Source organism: Ursus americanus, chromosome 7 (genome assembly GCF_024610735.1).
Source record: "Ursus americanus isolate L20-20 chromosome 7, mUrsAme1.1.p, whole genome shotgun sequence".
Lineage (NCBI taxonomy): Eukaryota > Metazoa > Chordata > Mammalia > Carnivora > Ursidae > Ursus > Ursus americanus.
The window spans coordinates 13,371,866-13,393,322 of NC_142133.1; the positions used below are offsets into that span (position 1 = coordinate 13,371,866).

Consider the following 21,457-nt stretch of genomic DNA (forward strand, 5'->3'; position numbering starts at 1 on the left):
CTTCACAACAAACTTACATTCTATTTCATTGAGAAAATTAAGAGCATTAGACATGAACATCTCAAATCTCTCTCCCTGACATTCTTTCATTTATTTTCTTTCTCTTTCTTTCCTCCCGTCTCAGAATCTTGTGTACCTTCTGTGGCTTCAGGTCTTCACTCCACCCCAGGACCTTGGTATTTCATTTTGCCCTAGTTTCATAGAGTCTCAATTTTTGTCTTTCTTTTGGCTCCTTCTTGCCTACATTCCTCCCATCTCAAAAAAAATCATGTTTATTAGATAACAAATTATTATTAATTTGGGGTATGATATGATATGGTGGTTATAAAAAAAAACCTATTGGAGATCCATACTGGAGTGTTTATTGATAAAATAACATGATGTACATTAAAATATTCCAGAAAAAAGGTGGAAGGGGGTTCAAGTGAAACAAGTTGGGCAAAATGCTGATGATTGTTAACACTGGGGAATGGGTACATGTGTGATCATTATAGTGTTCTCTTTATTTTTGCTGATGTGTTAAAATTACCATAATGGGGGCGCCTGGGTGGCTCAATCGCTTAAGCGTCTGCCTAAAGCTCAGGTCATGATCCCAGGGTTCTAGGATCAAGCCGCGCATCGGGCTCCCTGCTCAGTGGGGAGCCTGCTTCTCCCTCTCCCTCTGCCTGCCTCTCTCTCTCCCTCTTTCTCTCATTCTGTCAAATAAATAAAATCTTAAAAAATAAATAAATAAATAAAATGAAAAACATTAAAAATCCTCCTGTAGAATATACAAATACCCCAAGCAAGAAAGACTCCATACAAATATGTTGGAAAATCTGGATGAAGTAATGAACATTGTAATAAAGTATAAATGGCCCAAATTGAATAGAGAATGAAATTTAAATAGGGGAATTTGCCAAATTTTATAAGAATAGATCATTTCAATCTTCTTTAAATGTCCCAAAGCATAGAAAAAGAAGGAAATGTCTCCAATTCAGTTTTTAACTTTTACTTTTTATTTTGGAAAATTTCAAACCTATGTAACAGTAGAGAAAATATTATGAGGAACATGGATGGTTTTATTTTCATCTCCCCACTCCCACTGCTCCCCCAACATTGGATTATTCTGAAGCAATTCTCAGTCATCATATCACCTGATTCTTTTTGTGAAATATTACTTTGATACCAAACCCCAGAAAAGATTGTACAAAACAGAGCATTTCATGCAAAAACTAATAAAATCTTAGTAAACAGAAACCAGCATCACTTTAAAAGAATACCGAATTATGACTAAAAGAGAATTACTCCAGGAAACCAAGGATGGCTAAATATTAGGGTGTCTATTACTACTTTTGATTATCATAGACAGTCATCTCCATAGATGCTGAAAAGGCATTTGACAAATTCAACTTTCATAAAATAATGATAGATACTTCCTTACCATGATGAAATTTAATGGTGGAAATCTTTTTTTTCATTGAGCATTTCATGTAATGCTTGGGCGCAGTGCTTTAGATTAGAGAGTCCATTTATTTGATTATATTCTGTTCTCAGAAGAGGTAAAAACTACCCACTATATGTAACAAAATGGTAGTTAAAGCCAACCATTTGTGTTTACGAACACTTCCTTTTAACCTGTCTTAATATCTATTCTATTTAATCAGATTTCAAATGCATTAATTCATTAAACATTTACTGTGTCATTCTATGCTGTGTAGGGAATACAAAGATATATAAGATGTAGTCACTGTTCGTATGAAGTTTATAGCCTGACGGATGCCAGATCGTTAATGTTCTGTATGCTTTTTAAATGAATGCATATTCTGCTCTTGGGTGGACCGTTCTATAAATGTCAATTAGGTCAAGTTGATTAATAGTGTTGTTCAAGTTTTCTAAATCCTTAATGATTTTCTGTCTACATGTTCTCTCAATTATTACGAGAGGAATATTGAAATCTTGTGGATTTGTCTGTTTCTCCTTGCACTCCTATCAGGTTTTGCTCCATATATTTGGAAGCTGTGTTATTAAGTACATAAACATTTAGGATTGTTATGTCCTCTAGCAGAACTGACCCCATTGTCATAAAATGACCCTCTTCATCTCTCTCGCAGAATTCCTTGCTCTGAAATCTACTCTGACTTTATTTATTTATTTTTTTAAAGATTTTATTTATTTATTCGACAGAGATAGAGACAGCCAGCGAGAGAGGGAACACAAGCAGGGGGAGTGGGAGAGGAAGAAGCAGGCTCATAGCGGGGGATCCTGACGTGGGGCTCGATCCCATAACGCCGGGATCGCGCCCTGAGCCGAAGGCAGACGCTTAACCGCTGTGCCACCCAGGCGCCCCTACTCTGTCTGACTTTAATGTAGTCACTCCAGATATCTTTGGTTAGTGTTATCACAGTATATCTTGTTCCATCCTTTTAAACAAAAACTGTTGCTATGAAGAAAATCAATATAATTCATGCAGAATAAATCTAATCATTTCTCACTTTGAATGTACTTTTCTTTTTTGTTTAATTCAGACATGCCAGCTTTTCATAAATGCAGCAGTTGACTCCCCTGCGATTGATTACCATATATCTCTAGCCCAGAGTGCTTTGCAAGTCTGTCTGACACATCCTGAGCTCCAGAATGAAATTTGCTGTCAGCTCATTAAACAGACAAGACGGAGACAGCCACAGAATCAACCAGGACCGCTGCAGGTATATACTGATACATATACATGCAATTTAAAATGATGTTGTTTTCCTCACTGTGAGCATGATACATAGTCAATATAGACATTTGAAAAATGCAGAAAGTATGAAAAGGAAAAATAGCTATTAATATTTTGATGTATGTTCTTTCCGTTTATTTATATATTTGTGTTTCTGTGTAAATGTGTATTGCGTACATTTATGCACACTCACTGTCTCCACACCACTAGAGCTGCAGTGTGCATACTACTTTTTTAAAAACTGTAGAACATAACATTTCCCTTGTATCCTTCATCGTTCTTCAGAAACATTAATGGTGCATTAAAATCAATCACTATACAGTTAGGTTCTTCCAATCATTTTTCTTGGAATAAATATCCCTACAGTAGACCTCTCTGCACCTAAACCCTGTGTACAAGTCCAGCAAATTTCTTTGAGTCCATTTCTAGAATTTCCGTATATTTTCAGCAATGTTCAGTGTAATTCTGCTTTTAAATCCTTTCCAGGTAAAGAGTGGTATTTCACTAGTGATTTAGGATGCATTTCTTTAACTACTAGTGCAGCTGAGTATATTTTCAGGTGACTTTTGGTCACTGATGTTCACTCTTCAATGAATGCCTGTTTTAATCTTTGCTTATTAACTCCCTATTAACTGCAGGATGAATCCGGAAAGTTCTTACCCTAGCAAATAGTACGCTCAGGGGATTCAGGTTTCACAGGAGTTGAAGCTTATACAATTTAAGCTTATACTATTACTAATGTGCTATTTTTTTTAAGTACGTTACTTTCACACAATTTAAAAGAATACAGGATCACATAAACACAGTCAATACAACTTTTCCCGGGCCTTGGAGGGCCCGTGCATGAGCGATGTTGGAAGCTTAAGCTTCATTTGCATTGAGGACCCTTCATAATCTAGCTCCAGAGGCCTCCTGTTTCTCCACTTAATTTTTGCCTCCTGCATCCAGCATACGCTGAAAGAATAAACACACCCCATTCTTCAGACGCACCGTGTCTTCACATTATCCTTCACCGTGCACCTGCTGTTCTTCCTGCTACCTGGGTCCCCTTCTCTCTTCCCACCTGTAGACTTTACAGTTGGCCCAGGCAACATCTCCCCTGTGAATTCTTCCCTGACTCCCACAGCAGTTAACTATTCCCTCCATTGGTTATACGTAAAAAAAGAAAAAGATTATGACATGGTATTGACCATGTTATATTGTAAATTACTGTTAAAATATATAACTCTCCTAAACTGTAGGTAACTCAAGACCAGAGACAGTACCTTTTCCCCCTCCTTCTTCATACAACATTTAAAAAATGATTGAAGTTATACTTAATAAAAAATAAATAAAATAGAAAGGAGGATACAGAACAGAGCAAAGGAAAAACAAAAATCACATATAATCCCATTACATAAAGATAACCTCTGCTAATATCATTATACTTGCCCCTTATTTGGATATGTGTATATGTATGTATGTGTGGGTAGATTGGTTTTGGTTTGGGGTATATGACTTTTTTACTGTTTTTCAGTCTGCCTCTCCTCAAAGCCATTACTTCTATTTCAGCGAATGAGTAAATACATAAACAGACAAAAACAATGCCCCTAATCTTTGAGGGTGATGTCAAAAGGACTACCATATCTACATGACCTTGGGTTCCTCAATGTAGACAATAGGGTATACAGCTAGATGGATTATAGAACATGGAATGTTTTTATGTTATAAAAGCTCTAAGCAGGTAATGTTTATGTGGAAGAAGCAAAAACCTGTGGGGGCTGAGAAGGACCATCATCATCCCTTTCCTCACAGCCTTTCAGTCACACGCTCTCACCGGGCCTCTGACTGCCAGGTGGTGTCTAACCTATGGTGCTTCTCTTTGCCCAGGGCTGGCAGCTCTTGGCTCTCTGTGTTGGGCTCTTCCTTCCCCACCATCCTTTCCTGTGGCTCCTCAGGCTCCACCTAAAGAGGAATGCAGATTCCAGGTGTGCAGAGAACTAGCCAGCTGAACCTGTTTACGTGGCTCTGAAAGTCGACAATAAGTCATAAGTATTTAGTAACCTGCCAGGTACATTTGCGGAAGAATGTGTGAAACAAATGTTGGTGCCAGAAGCCTTTGGTTCTCCTTTATGTGAGGCTTGGAAAATATTTCCTTTTTTGTGTTAAATGTCTTCCAGAGGACTGCAATAAGAGCTTGAAAAACTGACAATATTTATAAGTGAAAAGTCTTTGTGCATTTCAGGGGTGGATGACGTAGCAAGAGTGGGTGCTCATTCCGTAAAAGCAACTGTTTTGTTCCCTTCGTTTTCCCTGTTGCTATTTTTCTCTACGTTGAATTCTTTTAAGTGGGAGAACTTCCCCGACGGTCTTCCCTCCTTTTATCCTTGTGTGTATTTGAATTGCTTCAGAATTTTTACTCCCTTCAAAAAGACATGTAAAATCCACCCGTCAGTATGGCTTTCTATCAGTGGGACCCTGGGCTCCCAGCCAAGGGTATCACGATCATTTCGTGCAACTGGTTCATGACTTAAATAGACTCTGGCTCTAAAACAAACAAAACAAACACAATGAAAGAGAAAACAACTTGGCAATAGTAGGAAAATACTCCCCAGTTTGTATTATATTTTGGGGATTCTGTGATAAAAGTCATGTGATTTTATAAAATTAATTAATTATATTTTTAAGTAATCTCTATATCCAATGTGGGGCTTGAACTCATGATCCCAAGATCAAGAGTCCCATGCTCTCCTGACAGAGCCAGCCAGGCGCCCCAAGGTCACGTGATTTTAGTTGTAGTCACTGAAGAGCCCCTAGACAAAGGGTGGCATTCTAAGATTTATTTATTTGAGAGAAAGAGAGTGCACATGCACAGAGAGGGAAGAGGTAAAGAGAGGGAGAGAGAGTCTTAAGGAGACTCCGTGCTGAGTGCAGAGCCCAACGCAGGGCTCGATCTCACAACCCTGAGATCATGATCTGAGCTGAAACCAAGAGTCAGACGCTTAGCCAACTGCACCACACAGGCACCCCAAAGAGAGGCATTTTAAAGATTTAATTTTTAAGTAATCTCTACACCTAACGTGGGGTTCGAACTCACAACCCTGAGATCAAGAGTTGCATGCTCTACCAATTGAGCCAGCCAGGCACCTCTAAAGGGTGACATTTTAAGGTCTGCCTAGAAGGTACTTTACAATACAGATATTTAGAGGTATTATCAGTCTGCTTTTATAGAAATTATAAACGAGGACAAATAAGATCTCCATCCAGCTTTAGCATTTATTTACCAGTGGTCTTGTTTAATGCTTAAGATTTTTTAAGAAGTGCATGTTTTATAGGGTAAAGAAGGAAAATATGTTTTTGTTTGTTTGAAGCTGTTTTCTTACCTAGTTAGCAGTCAAGCACTAACCTCCATGTTCCTCCAAAGAGACCTCTGCTACATCATGTGTTTCCTAAGTTAGCCTATCCTATTTTATACAATTGATTCCTTTGTATTTGTTAAGATAATTACTGTCTATTGACTATATAATGACTGGTAACTTTAAATTCATTTTGTGACTACAATAATAAAATAAAGAGGAAGAATGCTTTGTGGGGAAGTTTGATTCAGTCAGTTGCAAAAGTAAAGAAACTAGAATTTGAGAAAAGTTGTAGCAGTTTAATACTATTCGGAAAGAAGAATTACCGTCAAAATTAGCATAAGGCATGGTAATGTACACCAACCTAATGTATTAGGTTGTCTTAAATTTATTTGTAGGCTTTATCTTAAGTTGTGTATTATAGGACAGAATTCGGAAAGTATGCCATTTACTGCCAGCGATGTGTAGAAAGAACACAACAAAATGGAGATCGAGAAGCAAGACCCTCAAGAATGGAAATCCTTTCAACCCTTCTTCGAAACCCTTACCACCATTCTTTGCCCTTCAGTATTCCCGTGCACTTCATGAATGGGATATATCAGGTGGGTTACACTTTCTGCCCTGATGCAAGCGTGCCTGCTTCGCCTTGAACCCATGTGTAGCCTCTGTGGAATAGGGAAATGAGACCGTCTACCTACCTTTGTCAGCAGCTGGCAGTGATCATAAGTGTGCAAATACATTACGTGTCTTCTAACAGCTGAGTTTTGAAACGGTTTTGCTAAGGATTCACACTGAAATCCAAATTGAGCCAAATAAGGGAAGAGCTTTACTGCCCGTATAATTCTGATAGAGAAAATCAGAAATACTTTGATTGAGGCCTTTCCCAGCCAGGGTACTTGCTAGGTGAGAAAATAAATACTGACAGTAGGTGTGTACCGGTTTAGTTTTTTCAAAGTCTCCAAGTCTCAGGAATTATCTGGGAAAACTCCTCCAGGCCTCCCGGCTCTCAGATCTAGGTGTTCACTTATTTTTTTAATAGATTTTATTTATTTATTTATTTATTTATTTATTTATTTATTTGAGAGACAGAGCATGAGCGAGGGGAAGGGCAGAAGGCGAGGGAGAAGCAGACTCCCTTCTGAGCAGGGAGCCGGATGTGGGGCTCCTTCCCAGGACCCCAAGATCATGACCTGAGCTGAAGGACACTTAACTGACTAAGCCACCCAGGCGCCCCTAGATGTTCACTTATTAACTGAAGCAAACATGTTCTGAAGCTGGCAGCTGATCTTTGTAGCTACAACTTCTTAGCACAGAGTTCAGATATGTAACTGCATATTAAAGAAACAAACATTATTTATTTTTATTTATTTATTCATTTTTAATTGAAGTGTTGACACACAATGTTACCCTGCTTTCAGGTTTACAATGCGGTGATCCTACATTTATATACATTACGAAATGATCACCAAGAAAGTCTGGTTACCATTTGTCACCATACAAAGTGATTACAGGATTATTGACTGTATTCCCGATGCTCTACTTTGCACCCCCATGACTGTTTAAGTGCATTTCTTGTTTACTTTTTTCCATTAGCTTAAAGATTGCATATTGTACTGTAGTTCTTGGTTTGCTTTAACGGGTAGGCATGATACCTCTGCAAGATGTTTACGGCTGTCAAATGATCTTTGTATTTTGAATTCATGTCTGTTGGCTGAAGCCAAGATTTCTGAATTCTTACAGCAACCTAGCAATTAAGATGACATTAATTTTCTCCAGTAGAGCTTTGGTATGGGGGGAGTTAAAGCACCTAGATAAATATATGTTATCATTAATCATGCATCAAATACGCCCTGTCTCCCCCCTGAAATCCTTGTTGAAATTTAAGTTTGAAATGTACATAGTCTTTTGTTAAGAGAATAACTTTGTTATTTCTGCTTAGGTAGTTGGATTTGATGCATCGACCACAGTAGAAGAATTTTTGAACACTTTGAACCAGGATACAGGAATGAGGAAGCCAGCACAGTCTGGCTTTGCATTATTCACCGATGATCCTTCTGGCAGGGACGTAGAGCATTGTCTTCAAGGAAACATTAAGGTGAAGCCAACTCCTTTTAAAAAAGCAGATCCAGGGGCCCCTGGGTAGCTCAGTTGTTAAGCGTCTGCCTTTGGCCCAGGGCCTGATCCCAGAGTCCAGGGATCGAGCCCCACATCAGGCTCCTCTGCTGGGAGCCTGCTTTTTCCTCTCCCACTCCCCCTGTTTGTGTTCCTTCTCTCGCTGGCTGCCTCTCTCTCTGTCAAATAAATAAATAAAATCTTTAAAAAAAAAAAATGCAGATCCAGCAAACAGGGAAGAAGCTGCTTTTTGCTATTTGCAAAAATATTAGTTCAGGAGGTTTCAGAAATTTTAAGTCATCTAATCTGCACAATAAAAAAAAATTGTTGAAGTCATAGAATTCTTAAACACAACCTGCACACACACAGACTCCACGGTAAGACAGGAGAAAGACTAGTAATAGCAATACTACCCTATCTAGTAGGGTAATAAGAGAGGAGGTAGGGCAACTCTAATAAAGTAGCTTTTTATTGTATTCATTCACTAGGCAGGACTCACTTACCTGTCATAGGAGCTGGGCTGGACCTTGTTGGGAATGCAGAGGGCCAGAAGTAGTTCCTGTCCACCGTGAACTTACAGTTTGTTTGGGGAAGAGCAGCCGTATAGGCTGATAAACTTAAGCCAGAATTGAAAGTGATAAATGATTTAAGAGTCCTGTGAATGTTCCACGGAGGTTAAGTTCAGCACTGGAAAATAGGGAAGAGCTGAACTGGACGTCGAAGGACGGGTGGAAAATGGGCCCGTGGAAATTAAGAGGGAATTGCAAACATAAGGAAAATCATGAACAACGATGGAAAACTGGATGATTTTTTAAAAATCTTGTCTAGGTCATAGTAAAATGACTTTAATAAAGTTTCCATCCTGCAATGGTAACAAATATAGAATACAGAACCGTAGGAACCTTACAGGAATGGGCCTCTTACTTTGCAAATGAGGAAGCGGTAGCCCAAGAGTGAAAACAGTTTACTCCCAATCACACAACTAGAACTGGGTCTGGACCCTTTGCTCACTTGATATGGTCCTTGACTGCTCTTGGGAATAAGCGCCTTGTTGCGGGGTGAAGGCATTTCTGTGACGTGAAGATGAAAGAATGGAGGCAGAATAGGAGAAGACATAGGATCAGAAGTGATAGATCCCACAGGGTTTAGAGGACATGAAATGTCGGTACTTTTCTTCAAACTACCAAAGCCCAACACTTGCAGATCAGCCTGTTGGGGCTCCAAGGGGTCCCACAGAACACTTCTCCTACTATTCCACAAGCTCCTACGTAGTTCGTTAGGAATGTTGGTTAGTAGGTGTGCTACCCGCCTCCCCCCACCCCCACCCTACATATGTGGCTGCCTATTTCGAAATCTAGATAAAGGAATGTCTTTTTCTCCTCAGCTCCAGGTATATCCTATTCAGTTCAGCAATTCAAATGTAAATTTTTGAGACCCGCATTCCCAGAGCACTGTTGTTAATAATTAGTCAAGAAGATAAGCTAGTCTTTTTGGTTGACTTGAGCTCCGTAAATGCTAGGGGCTTTGCTGAATAACTGCTTACCGCATATTTTTGAAAACTTTTATTTATAATTCTCTAGATGACCTGTTAAAAAAAGCAAGCAAACATTTATTTGATACCTGAAGAATTTTTTTTCTTTCCCAGTCAAAGAATCTTAAGATTATATTTCAAGTTGCTTTGAGATAACCTCAGTTATTCCAGTCTTTATAAACTCAGGAGGTGGAAAAGTTGCTTCTTCAGTGACTAAATTATGAAAAAATTCCTGGATTCTTGTTTCCAGTCTCATTCAGTCTTTCATTAAGATTCCTTTTTGAGTAAAAAATTTATGGCCGCAGTCCAAAGTTAATGGGTGTCCAAGAGGATAAGTGGACCAAAGAGCAATTTATAATTAAATCTAAAACCAGGAGTGCACAGAAGCTTAAAACAAAAGACTTCAGTCCGTTTGGTTTGATCATGTTAATTGGAAATTTTTCAGTCTGCAGACATGCTTCATGCTTGTCTTCAAAAAAATGCTGATTTGAGAATTGCTCTAAACCTCCGTTTTCCACTTCCCTTCTAGATATGTGACATTATTTCTAAGTGGGAACAGGCCTCCAAAGAACAGCAGCCTGGAAAATGGGAAGGTACGAGAACTGTTCGTCTGACTTATAAAAACAGGTGTGTAATGCTGTATCCTGATGTCAAAGTGTCAGTGTATCCTTATGCTCAAATCATGCGCTGACGATTTCCTACTGAACAGTCTTGCTAGTTATGTGCGTTCGTTTTTCTGTAAAAGGAAACTCTAGGAAGAAACTGTCACATAAAATTTTGTTTCTAGCTCTAGTCTCTTCAAGTCATGAATGGTTATATTTTAGAAAAATTTACATTTGGACAAAGATTAGGAAAAAACTGTAAGAAAGAATAGCTGCTTTCTTAAGGTGGTCGCTAGGTGGGTGAATTTGTTCACTTTCAATGATTTCTTTAGCATTACATTTTTCATAAAGAAGATCTGTAGTAGGAAGAAATATTTTGGGGGTGCCTCGCTGGCTCAGTTGGAAGAGCATGTGACTCTTGATCTCAGGGTCGTGAGTTTGAGCCCCATGTTGGGCATAGAGATTACTTAAGTAAACAAAACCTGGGGCGCCTGGGTGGCTCAGTCGGCTAAGTGTCTGCCTTTGACTCAGGTCATGATCCCGGGGTCCTAGGATGGAGCCCCGCATCAGGCTCCCTGCTCGGTGGGGAGCCTGCTTCTCTCTCTGCCTGCCGTTCCCCTGCTTGTGCATGCCCTCTCTCTCTCTCTGTGTCAAATAAATAAAATCTTTAAAAAAAAATAATACAGGGGCGCCTGGGTGGCACAGCGGTTGGGCGTCTGCCTTTGGCTCAGGGCGTGATCCCGGCGTTGTGGGATCGAGCCCCACGTCAGGGTCCTCCGCTATGAGCCTGCTTCTTCCTCTCCCACTCCCCCTGCTTGTGTTCCCTCTCTCGCTGGCTGTCTCTATCTCTGTCTAATAAATATATAAAATCTTTAAAAAAAAATAAAAAAAAAATAATACAACTAAAAAAAAGAAAAAGAAAAAGAAGGACTAGTTCAAGTCTTTTAGAAGTCATATATTCATAATGATTTATTCTCATCCTTTCATATTCTTTCTTTTTCTCTGCAATTATTGAGCTTCAGCTATGAGCCAGGCACTCAGCCAGATGCTCTGGATAAAATGGTAACAAAAGCAGACACAAATACAGTCCCTGAACTTTTGAGTTTACAGGCTAATGAGGAAGACCACTGTTAATCAACATAATTCTAAGGAATACCTAATTACAAATTCAGTTCAATGAAAGAGAAGAGTTTGGTTCTCTAAGAGCACATAGGAAAAAGTGTGACCTAGCCTGGAGGGATCAGGAGGCTTCTTGAGGGAATGATGCTTATGCCAGGGTCAGAAGGGGGCTGGAAGTGGACGTGGAAATGGGTAGAAAAAGATATTTCAGAGCCTGGGAGGGAAGCTGCTCAGAGGGTTTCAGGAACTGGGAAACAGCCAGTGGGCCTGGAGCACTTATCTTCCCAACAGATACATTTTTAATATACTTTGGCATATGATCAGAAACCAGATTTTCTTTGTTTCTTTCTTTCTTTCTTTCTTTTTTCCAAATATCTTCTCTTCTTCCATGTATTAGCAGAAAGTAGTACTTAGTAAACAGTGTTCACTGACCAGGTGACATTAACTGTACAAAAAAAATAAAAAGGTATTTTGCTGATTTTATGTGGGTCTTCTACCCCATAAAACAGGGAATCTAAAATATCAGACCAGAGAATTACTGGTGGAATTACTGATTTAATAGTTACTTCTTTCAGAGGGCAACTTTCGGAAGATGTTCACAGGCCTAAAACTGGAGTGTAACAAGTAAAGACACTACAGGACATAAAGAATGTGATAGCCTTTGATCCAGTAGGGATTTCTTTTTCTAATGATCTGCCCCTCAGAAATACCACATGTGTGAATGAGAGTATTCCAGTACGTCCCAGTATCTTCTTTACCATCTATTTTATAACAGTGAAAAATAAGTGTTGGGAGGGACTTCACATGTTTATTAATAGGGGAACAGTTAAATAAATATGGTACCTTCATATTGTGGTCTCCTCTCAGACAGTCAGCCACTAAAGGCCGCCATTTGAACAGATTCCTTTGACCTGAGTAAACGGTGGTCATGAGCCATTGGAGCTTCTCTATTCAGGGGCTCATGAACTGTGGTGATTTGCAAGAGTTCTGAGTAACAAGAAGGTGATTGTTAAGCTTTGGTATCTAAGGTCTTAAAATCATGCTTCCTGGAGATAAGCAGGTTACTTAGATAATAGAAATCTAGTAGGCTCTGCTCCTGGAGGAACCTGTTTCCACTGATGGTGGCCTTTATCAGTGGTCCTTTGGTGACTGGCAAGCATAGCAGTTTGGAAGAAGGGGACCTTCCAGATGATTCTGTTTTAGTTCTGTGATTGCTGGAGCCATGGTCCTCAAAGTGAGGGCCCTGGACTTGCAGCTTCAGGATCCCCTGGAAATGCATTAGAAATGCAAATTAGTGGCTACTGGATGGCTTAGTTGGTTAAGCAGTTTAGCCTCTTAATCTTGAGTTTGCTCAGGTCGTGATCTCAGGGTCATGGAATCAAGCCCAGCATGAGGCTCTGCACTCAGCGTGGAGTCTGCTTGTCCCTCTCCTTCTGCTGCTCCCCCCACTCCCCCCCCACCTCTGAAAGAAAGAAAGAAAGAAAGAAAGAAAGAAAGAAAGAAAGAAAGAAAGAAAGAAAGAAAGAAAACCAAAAAAAAGAAATGCAAATTATTAGGCCCACTTCAGACCTACTGAGTGACACAGAATCTCTGGTCATAAGAAGTCTATGTTTTAACAATTCTCTAGGTGATTCTTATGCGTGCTGACTTTTGAGAAGCACTGATCTGGAGGTCCCCATTGCTGCCCTGTCTCTTAATCTTACCTTTCGTGAAACAGAGCCAAGTCTTGGACCTGACCTGCCATCTATCTTTATGGAGAGAGGTTCAGGAATTCTCATTTGATTTTGTTGGAACTAAATGGAATTATTTCCACGTGTAAGACGATTCTTAATAATGCATACCTTATGAATGCTTAATACATGTTAAATCTGTCTGTGATGGCTATGGTTGGAACCCAAATTAAGTTTGGATGAAATGGAGAAAGGTAGTCTTGAAACACAGATAAGAATAATACTCCAAGTCTAGCAAATGCCACTAGAAAGGACAAAGAGAGTTGTGACTAACACATAATAAAAACTGCCTTGTCAAAAAAAAAAAAAAAAAAAAAGCCCCATGACAGTATCTTTGACATTAGAAAAAAAAGCAGCTCAACCAAAGGGTTTAATTTTTAACAGAAGTTTGAAATGGCTGGATAGCCACAGCTATGAGAAAGTACTCCATGTTTCTAAATACGGATGCACCTTGCATGTATGTATAAATAGCTTAGACAATGAACCCTAATTTCCAGTGACACAGTGAGGAGGGAGACTGGCTGTGACCTATCATGCGACCAAGGACTTGATTCTTCATCTGTCAGGCAGCCCTGTAATAAGTGAAACTGGACACCAGCTCTCTATTGTGGAATTTGTATTTATATTTAGTAAGTTAATGGAATTTTAATTATTTAGATTTAGAGGTTAAAGTTCTAATTAATAGCATTTGAACTTGTTCTCGTAGGCAACCATCTGGAAACTAATGTTTAAATTCTGTTTATGTTTAAGCTGCTTATTCAATTTGGTTTCTTACTGTGTGTTTGAAACTGCAAAAGTCAAGACATGTTTTTCACAAAACAGAACTGGCAAGGGTCCTTCCCTGAACAAGACAACTCTTCCTACCCACCCCCGCTATGAAATACAAGGTTATTTTCAGTAGTCCTTTGTGATTATTTTTCTGGAGCATAAATGAATATTCCCATCTCTGCCATCTTTAGCACCTGTATCTGTTGGCTCCGAAACTAAGAAGCATCTTAATGGGTCATCTAGTTTATCCCATTTCTTCCAGCTGTGTTCACACTAGAAAAGTTTCCAGAATGGCTTTTTGGGGGATGGAGACAGAGTAGATCTTTGGATCTGCCCCTGGAGCCGGAGCGGTCATGTCCCCTCTTCTTCCACTTCCCATTACCAACAATAAAGGTCATCGGTACTGTAAAAAAAAGAAAGAAAGAAAGAAAGAAAGAAAGAAAGAAAGAAAGAAAGAAAGAAAGAAAGAAAAGAAAAAAAAATCCACAATGAAGAGATTCTTGTGATTCCAAAGACCACTAGAGAAGAACCCTAATAATAATACTAACAGTAGTAATAATAGCCAACATTTACTGACCACTTACCGCACAGCAGGACCTGGACTGGGCTCTTTGTATGCATTTCCTGATACAATCCTAGCAACACCCCCCGTGAGACGGGTATTATTATTATTCCCATCATACAGATGAAGAAACTGAAGCTTCAGAGTGTTAAGTCACTTACCCAAGGCTACAGAAGGGGACTTTACAGGCTTTTTTGGCAAATAATTCCGTATGTAGCGACGCTGACTACCATTCATTTACCCATTCATGTCGTAAACGTCCATTTAGTGTGCGCCCGTGCCAGTCCTCGTCAAAGCCCTGGGGATTCAAAGGTGAAAAAAACTCCCCTACCCTTTAGAATCTTCCAGTTTACAGGGAGAGACAGACAGACATGAAATCTCGGCAATGTCATTAATCCTGTAATGGGAGCAGTAGAGCGGAATAGTGAAGAACAAGGGCTCTGCGAGACACCACCTGGGTTACAGTCCTGGCTGTCCCACTCACTGTGTGGCCTTGAGCAAGTCACTTACCATCTCTGTGCCTCAGATACCTTCTACGTGAAATGGAAATGCAAACAGTATCTACTTCGAGGGTTTCCGAAGGACTAGGTTCAGCAAATGTAAATCCGAATTGGAGCCAGCCACACAGTAAATGCTCATCCGTATTGGCTCTTTCTATGACCATAAGGTGTGAATGTACAAGACGTTGTGGGAAGATGGAAGAAGGCTTTGCAGAGTGGTGCCTTCTGAGCAGATGACTTGAGCCGGTAGGCGTAGAGGCAGCAGGCGAAGGGGGGCCACGACCGCAGTTCAGTAGTTTTATCAGTAGACGGCGGCGGACGGACTTGGGAAGGGAAGGTAAATGGAGAATGGAGAACAAGAGGAGGAGAAAGACGACAGCAAGAAATAAATGCTCCTAGGAATGAAAGATGGAGCCAGTCGGAGGCAAACAAAAGGTCCCCCAGCAGTGCTGGGTGCCCTGCCGAGTCCAGAAGCCATGTCCAGGTAGCGGAACTGGTCTTGAGAGTGATGGCATTTCCATCCCACAGCATTCCGCTTCCTGGTGTCAAGTGAGGAGGTGGACAGTTGCGAATACCCCTGCTGTCTGACCCGGGCGCTGCCTGCAGGACAGAAGCCCACTTCCTTCTCTGCCTCAGGCCTCTTTAGGACTGCGAGTGCCCAGAAGCTGGTCACACCGGAGACACTCACATCACATTCCCCTGGCACCTTATCTGTTCAAGACTGTGGATTTGAGTTTCTGACTCTTGATCATTTTTGTGACTCTTTGGTTCCTCTCCACATTCTGTCCAAGTCCCCGTATCGTTGTCGGAGCCCACACTGTTTCATTAGGGGCTTGAGTCAGCGATTCTCCATGTTCTCTTCCTATATGCGTGTCTAGGATTGTTTTTCCCTTTTTGCCTATAGAACTTCATTTCCGCTTCCTAGGTTCCATCTTTTGGGCATGCCAGAAGAAATAGAAAATGCACTTTAGCTCCTCTTGCCTGTGGCCGTTTGCACATTTGCTTCTTTTCTCCCCTCCTAGCTATATTACCAATTCAAACTTCTCTTAAGAACCTTGGTTAAACTTGACTGGATTACAGTGATGAGTAAGACATAGTTCTTAACTTCAAGTGGAGAAATAAGCTGTGCCAAAAAGAGAGGGCTTTCATCTTAAACTTTATTCTCTTGATTTTATATCACCGTGCTGATAGCACTTTGAATTTAGATTCTTTTTCTACTGCCCAGCCATAGTCTTCTATGAGTTAACAGTTTGTCATCATGCAGTCACAGACGAGTAGGGCTTAGGATTTGTTTTTTCCAGAGACCACGTTGAATGACTGCCTGGCCAGTGATTCCGAAGTGTGGTGGGTGGTGGGAAGAATTATCAGAATCATGAGAAGGAAGAGCTTTTCAGAGTACACCCACCATGCTTCCCTGAGATTCTGACCTGCCGCCCTCTCGGTCCCTGCCAACAGAGATAATTAGCGCAAAAGATGTTATAACCGATGCCAGTGTGCCCTCTCCCGCAAGTGTGTAGGGAGAAAACAGGCTGAAAATCCACTTACGGCCAATTGGGCACACACCTAGCCCGTGCTGGATCTGGATCTCTCTTTTCCTGCTGTCCTGCCAATATTAAAGTATAGCAAGGAGGTGCCTGGGTGGCGCCAGTCAGTCGAATGGCAGGCTCTTGATTGCGACTCAGGTCACGATCTCGGGTCACGATCTCAGGATTGTGAGATCGAGCCCCGCGTCGGGCTCTGCGCTCAGGGGGGGTCTGCTTGAGGCTTCTCTCCTCCTCTCTCTGCCTCCCACCCCGATCACTCTCTTTCTTTCTCTGAAATAAGTAAATAAATCTTTAAAGTATGGCAAGGTATTGCTTACCCACCCCACTGTCGTAACAGCATTGACAGCACCCCGTGCCTGGTCTGGAGCCTGAAGTCAGAGCCCCCAGAGGTCTCCCAAGTAGTGCAGCGACATAATGAATAAATAAAGAAGGTCACTGAATTCCTGAAGGCCTCCTTGGCAAACAAAAGAGATCTCCTATTTTAACAAGTAATAACAACATGTAGACTGTTTTTGAACTCCTTAAGTTGCTTATTCGGATATGCCCCCCTCCAAAAAAAAGTCAAAACATTTAAATGTGTAAATAAGATCGTTTAGACCCCCAGAGAAAACTGCCACCCCCACTCATTGATGTTGATTTAGAATTGAAACTTTCCTTTTCTATTCCCTGGTATGTCTAATGTATTTAGGAAAGATTATGAGTGTTTTGAAAATTGCTTTTATACAGCCCTTTGAAAGGAAGGGTTACATCAGCATCCCTTCCAAGAGAGGGCATATTTAATTTCACTCAGTGCCTCGCGTTCTCCCTCAGTAGCACTTAAGGATTTGACATTTTATTTTATTTATTTATTTATTTTTAAAGATTTTATTTATTTATTTGACAGAGAGACAGCCAGCGGGAGAGGGAACTCAAGCAGGGGGAGTGGGAGAGGAAGAAGCAGGCTCCCAGCGGAGGAGCCTGATGTGGGGCTCGATCCCAGAACGCCGGGAACACGCCCTGAGCTGAAGGCAGATGCTTAACGACTGTGCTACCCAGGCGCCCCTGGATTTGGCATTTTAGGGCATAAAAAATAGCATAGAAGCGTTCCTCAACCTCAAAGCAGCTGAAAATGATATATGAAACAGACACAGGAATCACTGACAAATGGTAGTTGTCTAAGTTTGTATCACTTGGGGAACCACTTTAGAATAACCCTGTATCAGTCCTCTGGATTTGTCTTTACTTTCTTCCTTTGTAAGAATGCCATTTAATGAAAGATTTTCTCTTTTTTTAGACTATATTTCTCAATGCAAGCTCGTGGAGAGACTGATAGAGAAAAGTTGCTGTTAATGTACCAGACAAATGATCAAATAATAAATGGACTTTTTCCTCTGAACAAGGATCTGGCATTAGAAATGGCGGCTCTTTTAGCTCAGGTAACTTCTGTGTTCTATAAAATCATACTTAGTAAAGGTAATATACTAATTTCTACATTGATTTAAATGTAGCAAAACAATATATCTTATAATTCTTTAAATTCACATTGCTATGATTAACACCTTAAAACTTATGGGCATTGTAATTACAGTTTGACTCAGAATTGCTGACTATAGTGGTATCGACTGAGACAGTATTCCTCATGGAACCTAGTTTCTTAATTATCTTGAAAGTATCCCTCTAGGCTCTGCATTTAATAAAGGAGTTTGAGTGTAGAGCTGCAGGGCTGAGGGCGCCTTGCTGAAATCATTCAGTAATATAATAGGAGTCGGTCTTTGAAAAGGCTAGAGCACTTTCTCTGGTTTACCTATTGTATCAATAGGATTAAGTTCAGACTTTTATAAACACACACAGAAATTAATAGTGACTTAATCCAAATAGAAGTATATTTGTTTCTCATGTAGAGAGAGGCATGCTGACACCTCTACAGAGTCATCAGAGGCATGGGCTTTGTCTTGCTCTCCATCCTTCTTCCCCTAGCGTGTCCTCTTCATGGTCCTGGAGAGCTGCCAGAGTTCCAGCTATTACATCAGTGTTCCAGGCATTATGATGGAGGAAGGGCTGAAACAGGGCATACCTTCCCATCTTTGAGAAACTTTACAGAAGTTACATAGAACACTTGCAATTATGTCTCCCTGGTCAAAACTTGGTCATATGGCCTTGCCAGCCTACAAGGGAGACTAGCAAATGTGGTCTTAGCTGGGTTAGCAAGGAGCACAGCTAAATTCAAGGTTTTTATTACTCAGGAGGAAAGAGAGAATAGTCATTAGAGACAACTCACCTGAGTCTGTGCATGGGTTAATTAAAGGAAAATGTTAAGGCAACTTTATGATGTGTCATCAGGACAAAGGCTTAGATTCCCCAAGGTTTTTGGTCCTTGCACTCTGCACACCATCCCAGGACCTCTCTTTATCTGCCCCCTGCCATTGATTCCCAAATCTTTTCTCTCCAGTTCACTTCTTTCATGGGCTCCTTAAATTCAACGTAGCAAGAACAGAACTAATTGTCTTCTCTCCTTTCCCTTCACATTCTGTGTCTTCGCTGTGCTACTGTCTCTGCACAGTCCCCAGTGCAAGCTTCGAGCCCAGGAATCCTCACTGACTGCCCTCCTTTTCACCTGGTCCCACCGGTCACCGTGTCCCACCTCTTTTAAGTCTTAGATACATGCTCCTCTTCACTCATCTGCACGTTGGCCACCATTGCTATGGTTTGGACCACCATCATGTCCTACCATCCCTCCCGAGGCAGACTTCTAACTCGTGAGCCTTTCTCTGGTCTGATCCCCCACAAATTTGTCCTCCACCCAGATGCTAGAGAGATCGTTTCAGTTTTCTATTGCTACATAAGCAATGACTCCAAGACTCCATCACTTAAAAAAAATAGTTTGGGTAGGGATGAGTAAGGACAGCTTGTCTCTGGGGCAGATGGCTTCAGCTGGCCTCACGCGAAGGCCAGCTGTGACTCTGTGGCTGCAGGCTGGAGTCATTTGAAGACTCATCCATATACACAGCTGGTGTCTGTCACCAGCTGTTGAGTTGGGACCTATGTTGGGGCTGTCAGCGGGAATGTGGCTGCGTGTGCTTCCTCACAGAATGGCGGTTGGATGGCGAGAGCAACGTGCCGAAAGAGAGACAAGAAGTGGAGGCTACCATTTTCTTAAGGCCTGGGCCTGAAAGCTGTGCCGCGGTAGTTTGTTTGGCAGCACTAGGAGCTGGGGTGGAGATCTAGCAAGCACGTGAATCTAGCTAGCTGTGTCATTCCCTCGTTCACACAGAAGGACATCCGTGATCTAAACTCCGCCTGCCTCTCCCGCGTCATCTGCTAATATTCCCTGCCTTGAACTTTATGCTCCAACAAAGCGTTGAACTGCTTCCCTGCATAATTCGCTGACTTGCATATGGCTCACTTTTTCTTACCTCTCATGTTTACCTGTTTGTCTGCTCTGCCCTGGAATGTCTCTACTGCCATTCCTTCACCTGTTAATTTCAGTGTATCCTTTAATTCTCATCTTGGGTTCACTTATTCCAGGAAACCTTCCTGGATTCTTGGGGTTTTTATTCTGCCTGCACAGTACTGTCTTTACCTCAGTGGCTTATTATTATTGATTTGTTTCAGCTTTGTACCCTGACAGTAGCCTCCCTGAGGGAAAGGGCTGTCCCTGTTCATCTGTACCTAGCACAGTGCCGTACACATAGTCCATTCGCCCTTGGATGAATGGATAGTTGATAATTTAGTTCCTTTTTGTAACGATTTTATGGACATCCAAAATTTGAAGCATTCATGCTACACTGAAGGTTCTCTTTTTTGCACGTGATGCCAAGCTAGGGAAAAGACAAATAGGTCACATATTTTCTTGGTGATAGGATTAGGTATGATTCCCTATCACTTGCCATTCTAGTCTCTAGTCCTCTAACGGCACAGAGTCTGTGTTAAAAAGCACTTGCATTTTTACTAAAATTTAAGTTAGTCTTCCTATTTCAGCTTTTCATTTTGTCAGACAGTTTCTCCAAGATAATTATAATGTACTTTGCAAACATAATACTTCTAACATGTTTTAGATGAATTCAGGGAAGGAGTAGAGAGGTAAGACTATACATACACCTAGAAAATTCTGAACGTGTTACTAACTAAAAAGTATAATTTCTCCATCCATGAAAGCAAACTTAAATAATACCCCTTTTCCTTTTCCTCAGAGTAGTCTTTATGAAGACGAATGAAATATACTAATCTGAGATCTGTAGAAGAAAGGTTATTCCTGTTGTAGATTTGGATATCTGTAGGTCCTTGCTGATATTCTCCATCTTAGGAAATTCTTGGAGCTAAACGTGAATCATTATACATAGTATCTGGAAGGGTGTCATGTTGATGGCAGTCATGTTAGGAATCCTCTGAGCTCATTTTCAGTTATTTTGCAAACGTGTGTGCTCATTCTGTGCCACGCAGTATGCCAGGTGCTGAGAGAGGGGACGCTGAGCTTGGAGATTCCACTATAGGGCCCTAAGAGGAAATGTTGCCTTGAACGGCCAATTTTTGTAACTACTGTTTGTCCAACTGCCATCCTCCTGGGGGTGAAATTTTGCTTTTATGTTTCACAGGTAGCTGTGCTGAGTATGACCTGGTGGTCAGTGAGGACAATATAAAGCTTGCTCTGGGGAGAAGGATTTTAGTATATTTGAAGAGCAGATGGACAACTTGTATTTGGTATGAGGAAATTAGGGAAGGAGGTAGGAGATGGGGATGGCCTTGAACAGCAGGGCCAAGCCAAGAAGCCAACAAGTAAGAAACTGGGGCAGAGACCTAGAGAGCTAGAATATACTGTAAGGGCAAAGCTCAGATGAGGAATTTAGACAGCAGTGGGTCAGACTAAGAGCTAGAAAAGAGAAGCCAAAGGGGTCAAAATCTCAGAGTTTGGTTGTGCTAACGGCTTACCTGGAGACAGAGGGCTCTCTTGAGTTGGAGACCACACCCAGCCTGGAT

The 21,457-nt window shown here is 41.1% G+C and overlaps 1 protein-coding gene and 1 long non-coding RNA gene across 7 annotated transcripts in view; one reads left to right on the forward strand and one right to left on the reverse strand.

Moving 5' to 3' along the window:
- LOC123776063 (uncharacterized) overlaps window positions 1–8,782 on the reverse strand; it is a 28,461-nt gene extending 19,679 nt beyond the window's left edge. Inside the window, exon 1 of one of the 2 annotated variants that reach the window (XR_006775263.2) lies at window positions 8,652–8,782. This is a non-coding gene — a long non-coding RNA (uncharacterized LOC123776063). The remainder of the gene's footprint in view (window positions 1–8,651) is intronic. The other variant, XR_015725156.1, reaches the window with a different exon arrangement.
- The window catches only part of PLEKHH2 (pleckstrin homology, MyTH4 and FERM domain containing H2), a 102,532-nt gene that overhangs the window by 69,291 nt on the left and 11,784 nt on the right, over window positions 1–21,457 (forward strand). For 3 of the 5 annotated variants that reach the window (XM_045771827.2, XM_087863354.1, XM_045771826.2), the window contains exons 20-25: window positions 2,508–2,687; window positions 4,571–4,668; window positions 6,461–6,638; window positions 7,976–8,131; window positions 10,209–10,306; window positions 17,778–17,919. In XM_045771827.2, coding sequence (XP_045627783.2) covers window positions 2,508–2,687; window positions 4,571–4,668; window positions 6,461–6,638; window positions 7,976–8,131; window positions 10,209–10,306; window positions 17,778–17,919 — 852 coding nt within the window. The remainder of the gene's footprint in view (window positions 1–2,507; window positions 2,688–4,570; window positions 4,669–6,460; window positions 6,639–7,975; window positions 8,132–10,208; window positions 10,307–17,777; window positions 17,920–21,457) is intronic. The other 2 variants (XR_015725155.1, XM_087863355.1) reach the window with 2 other exon arrangements.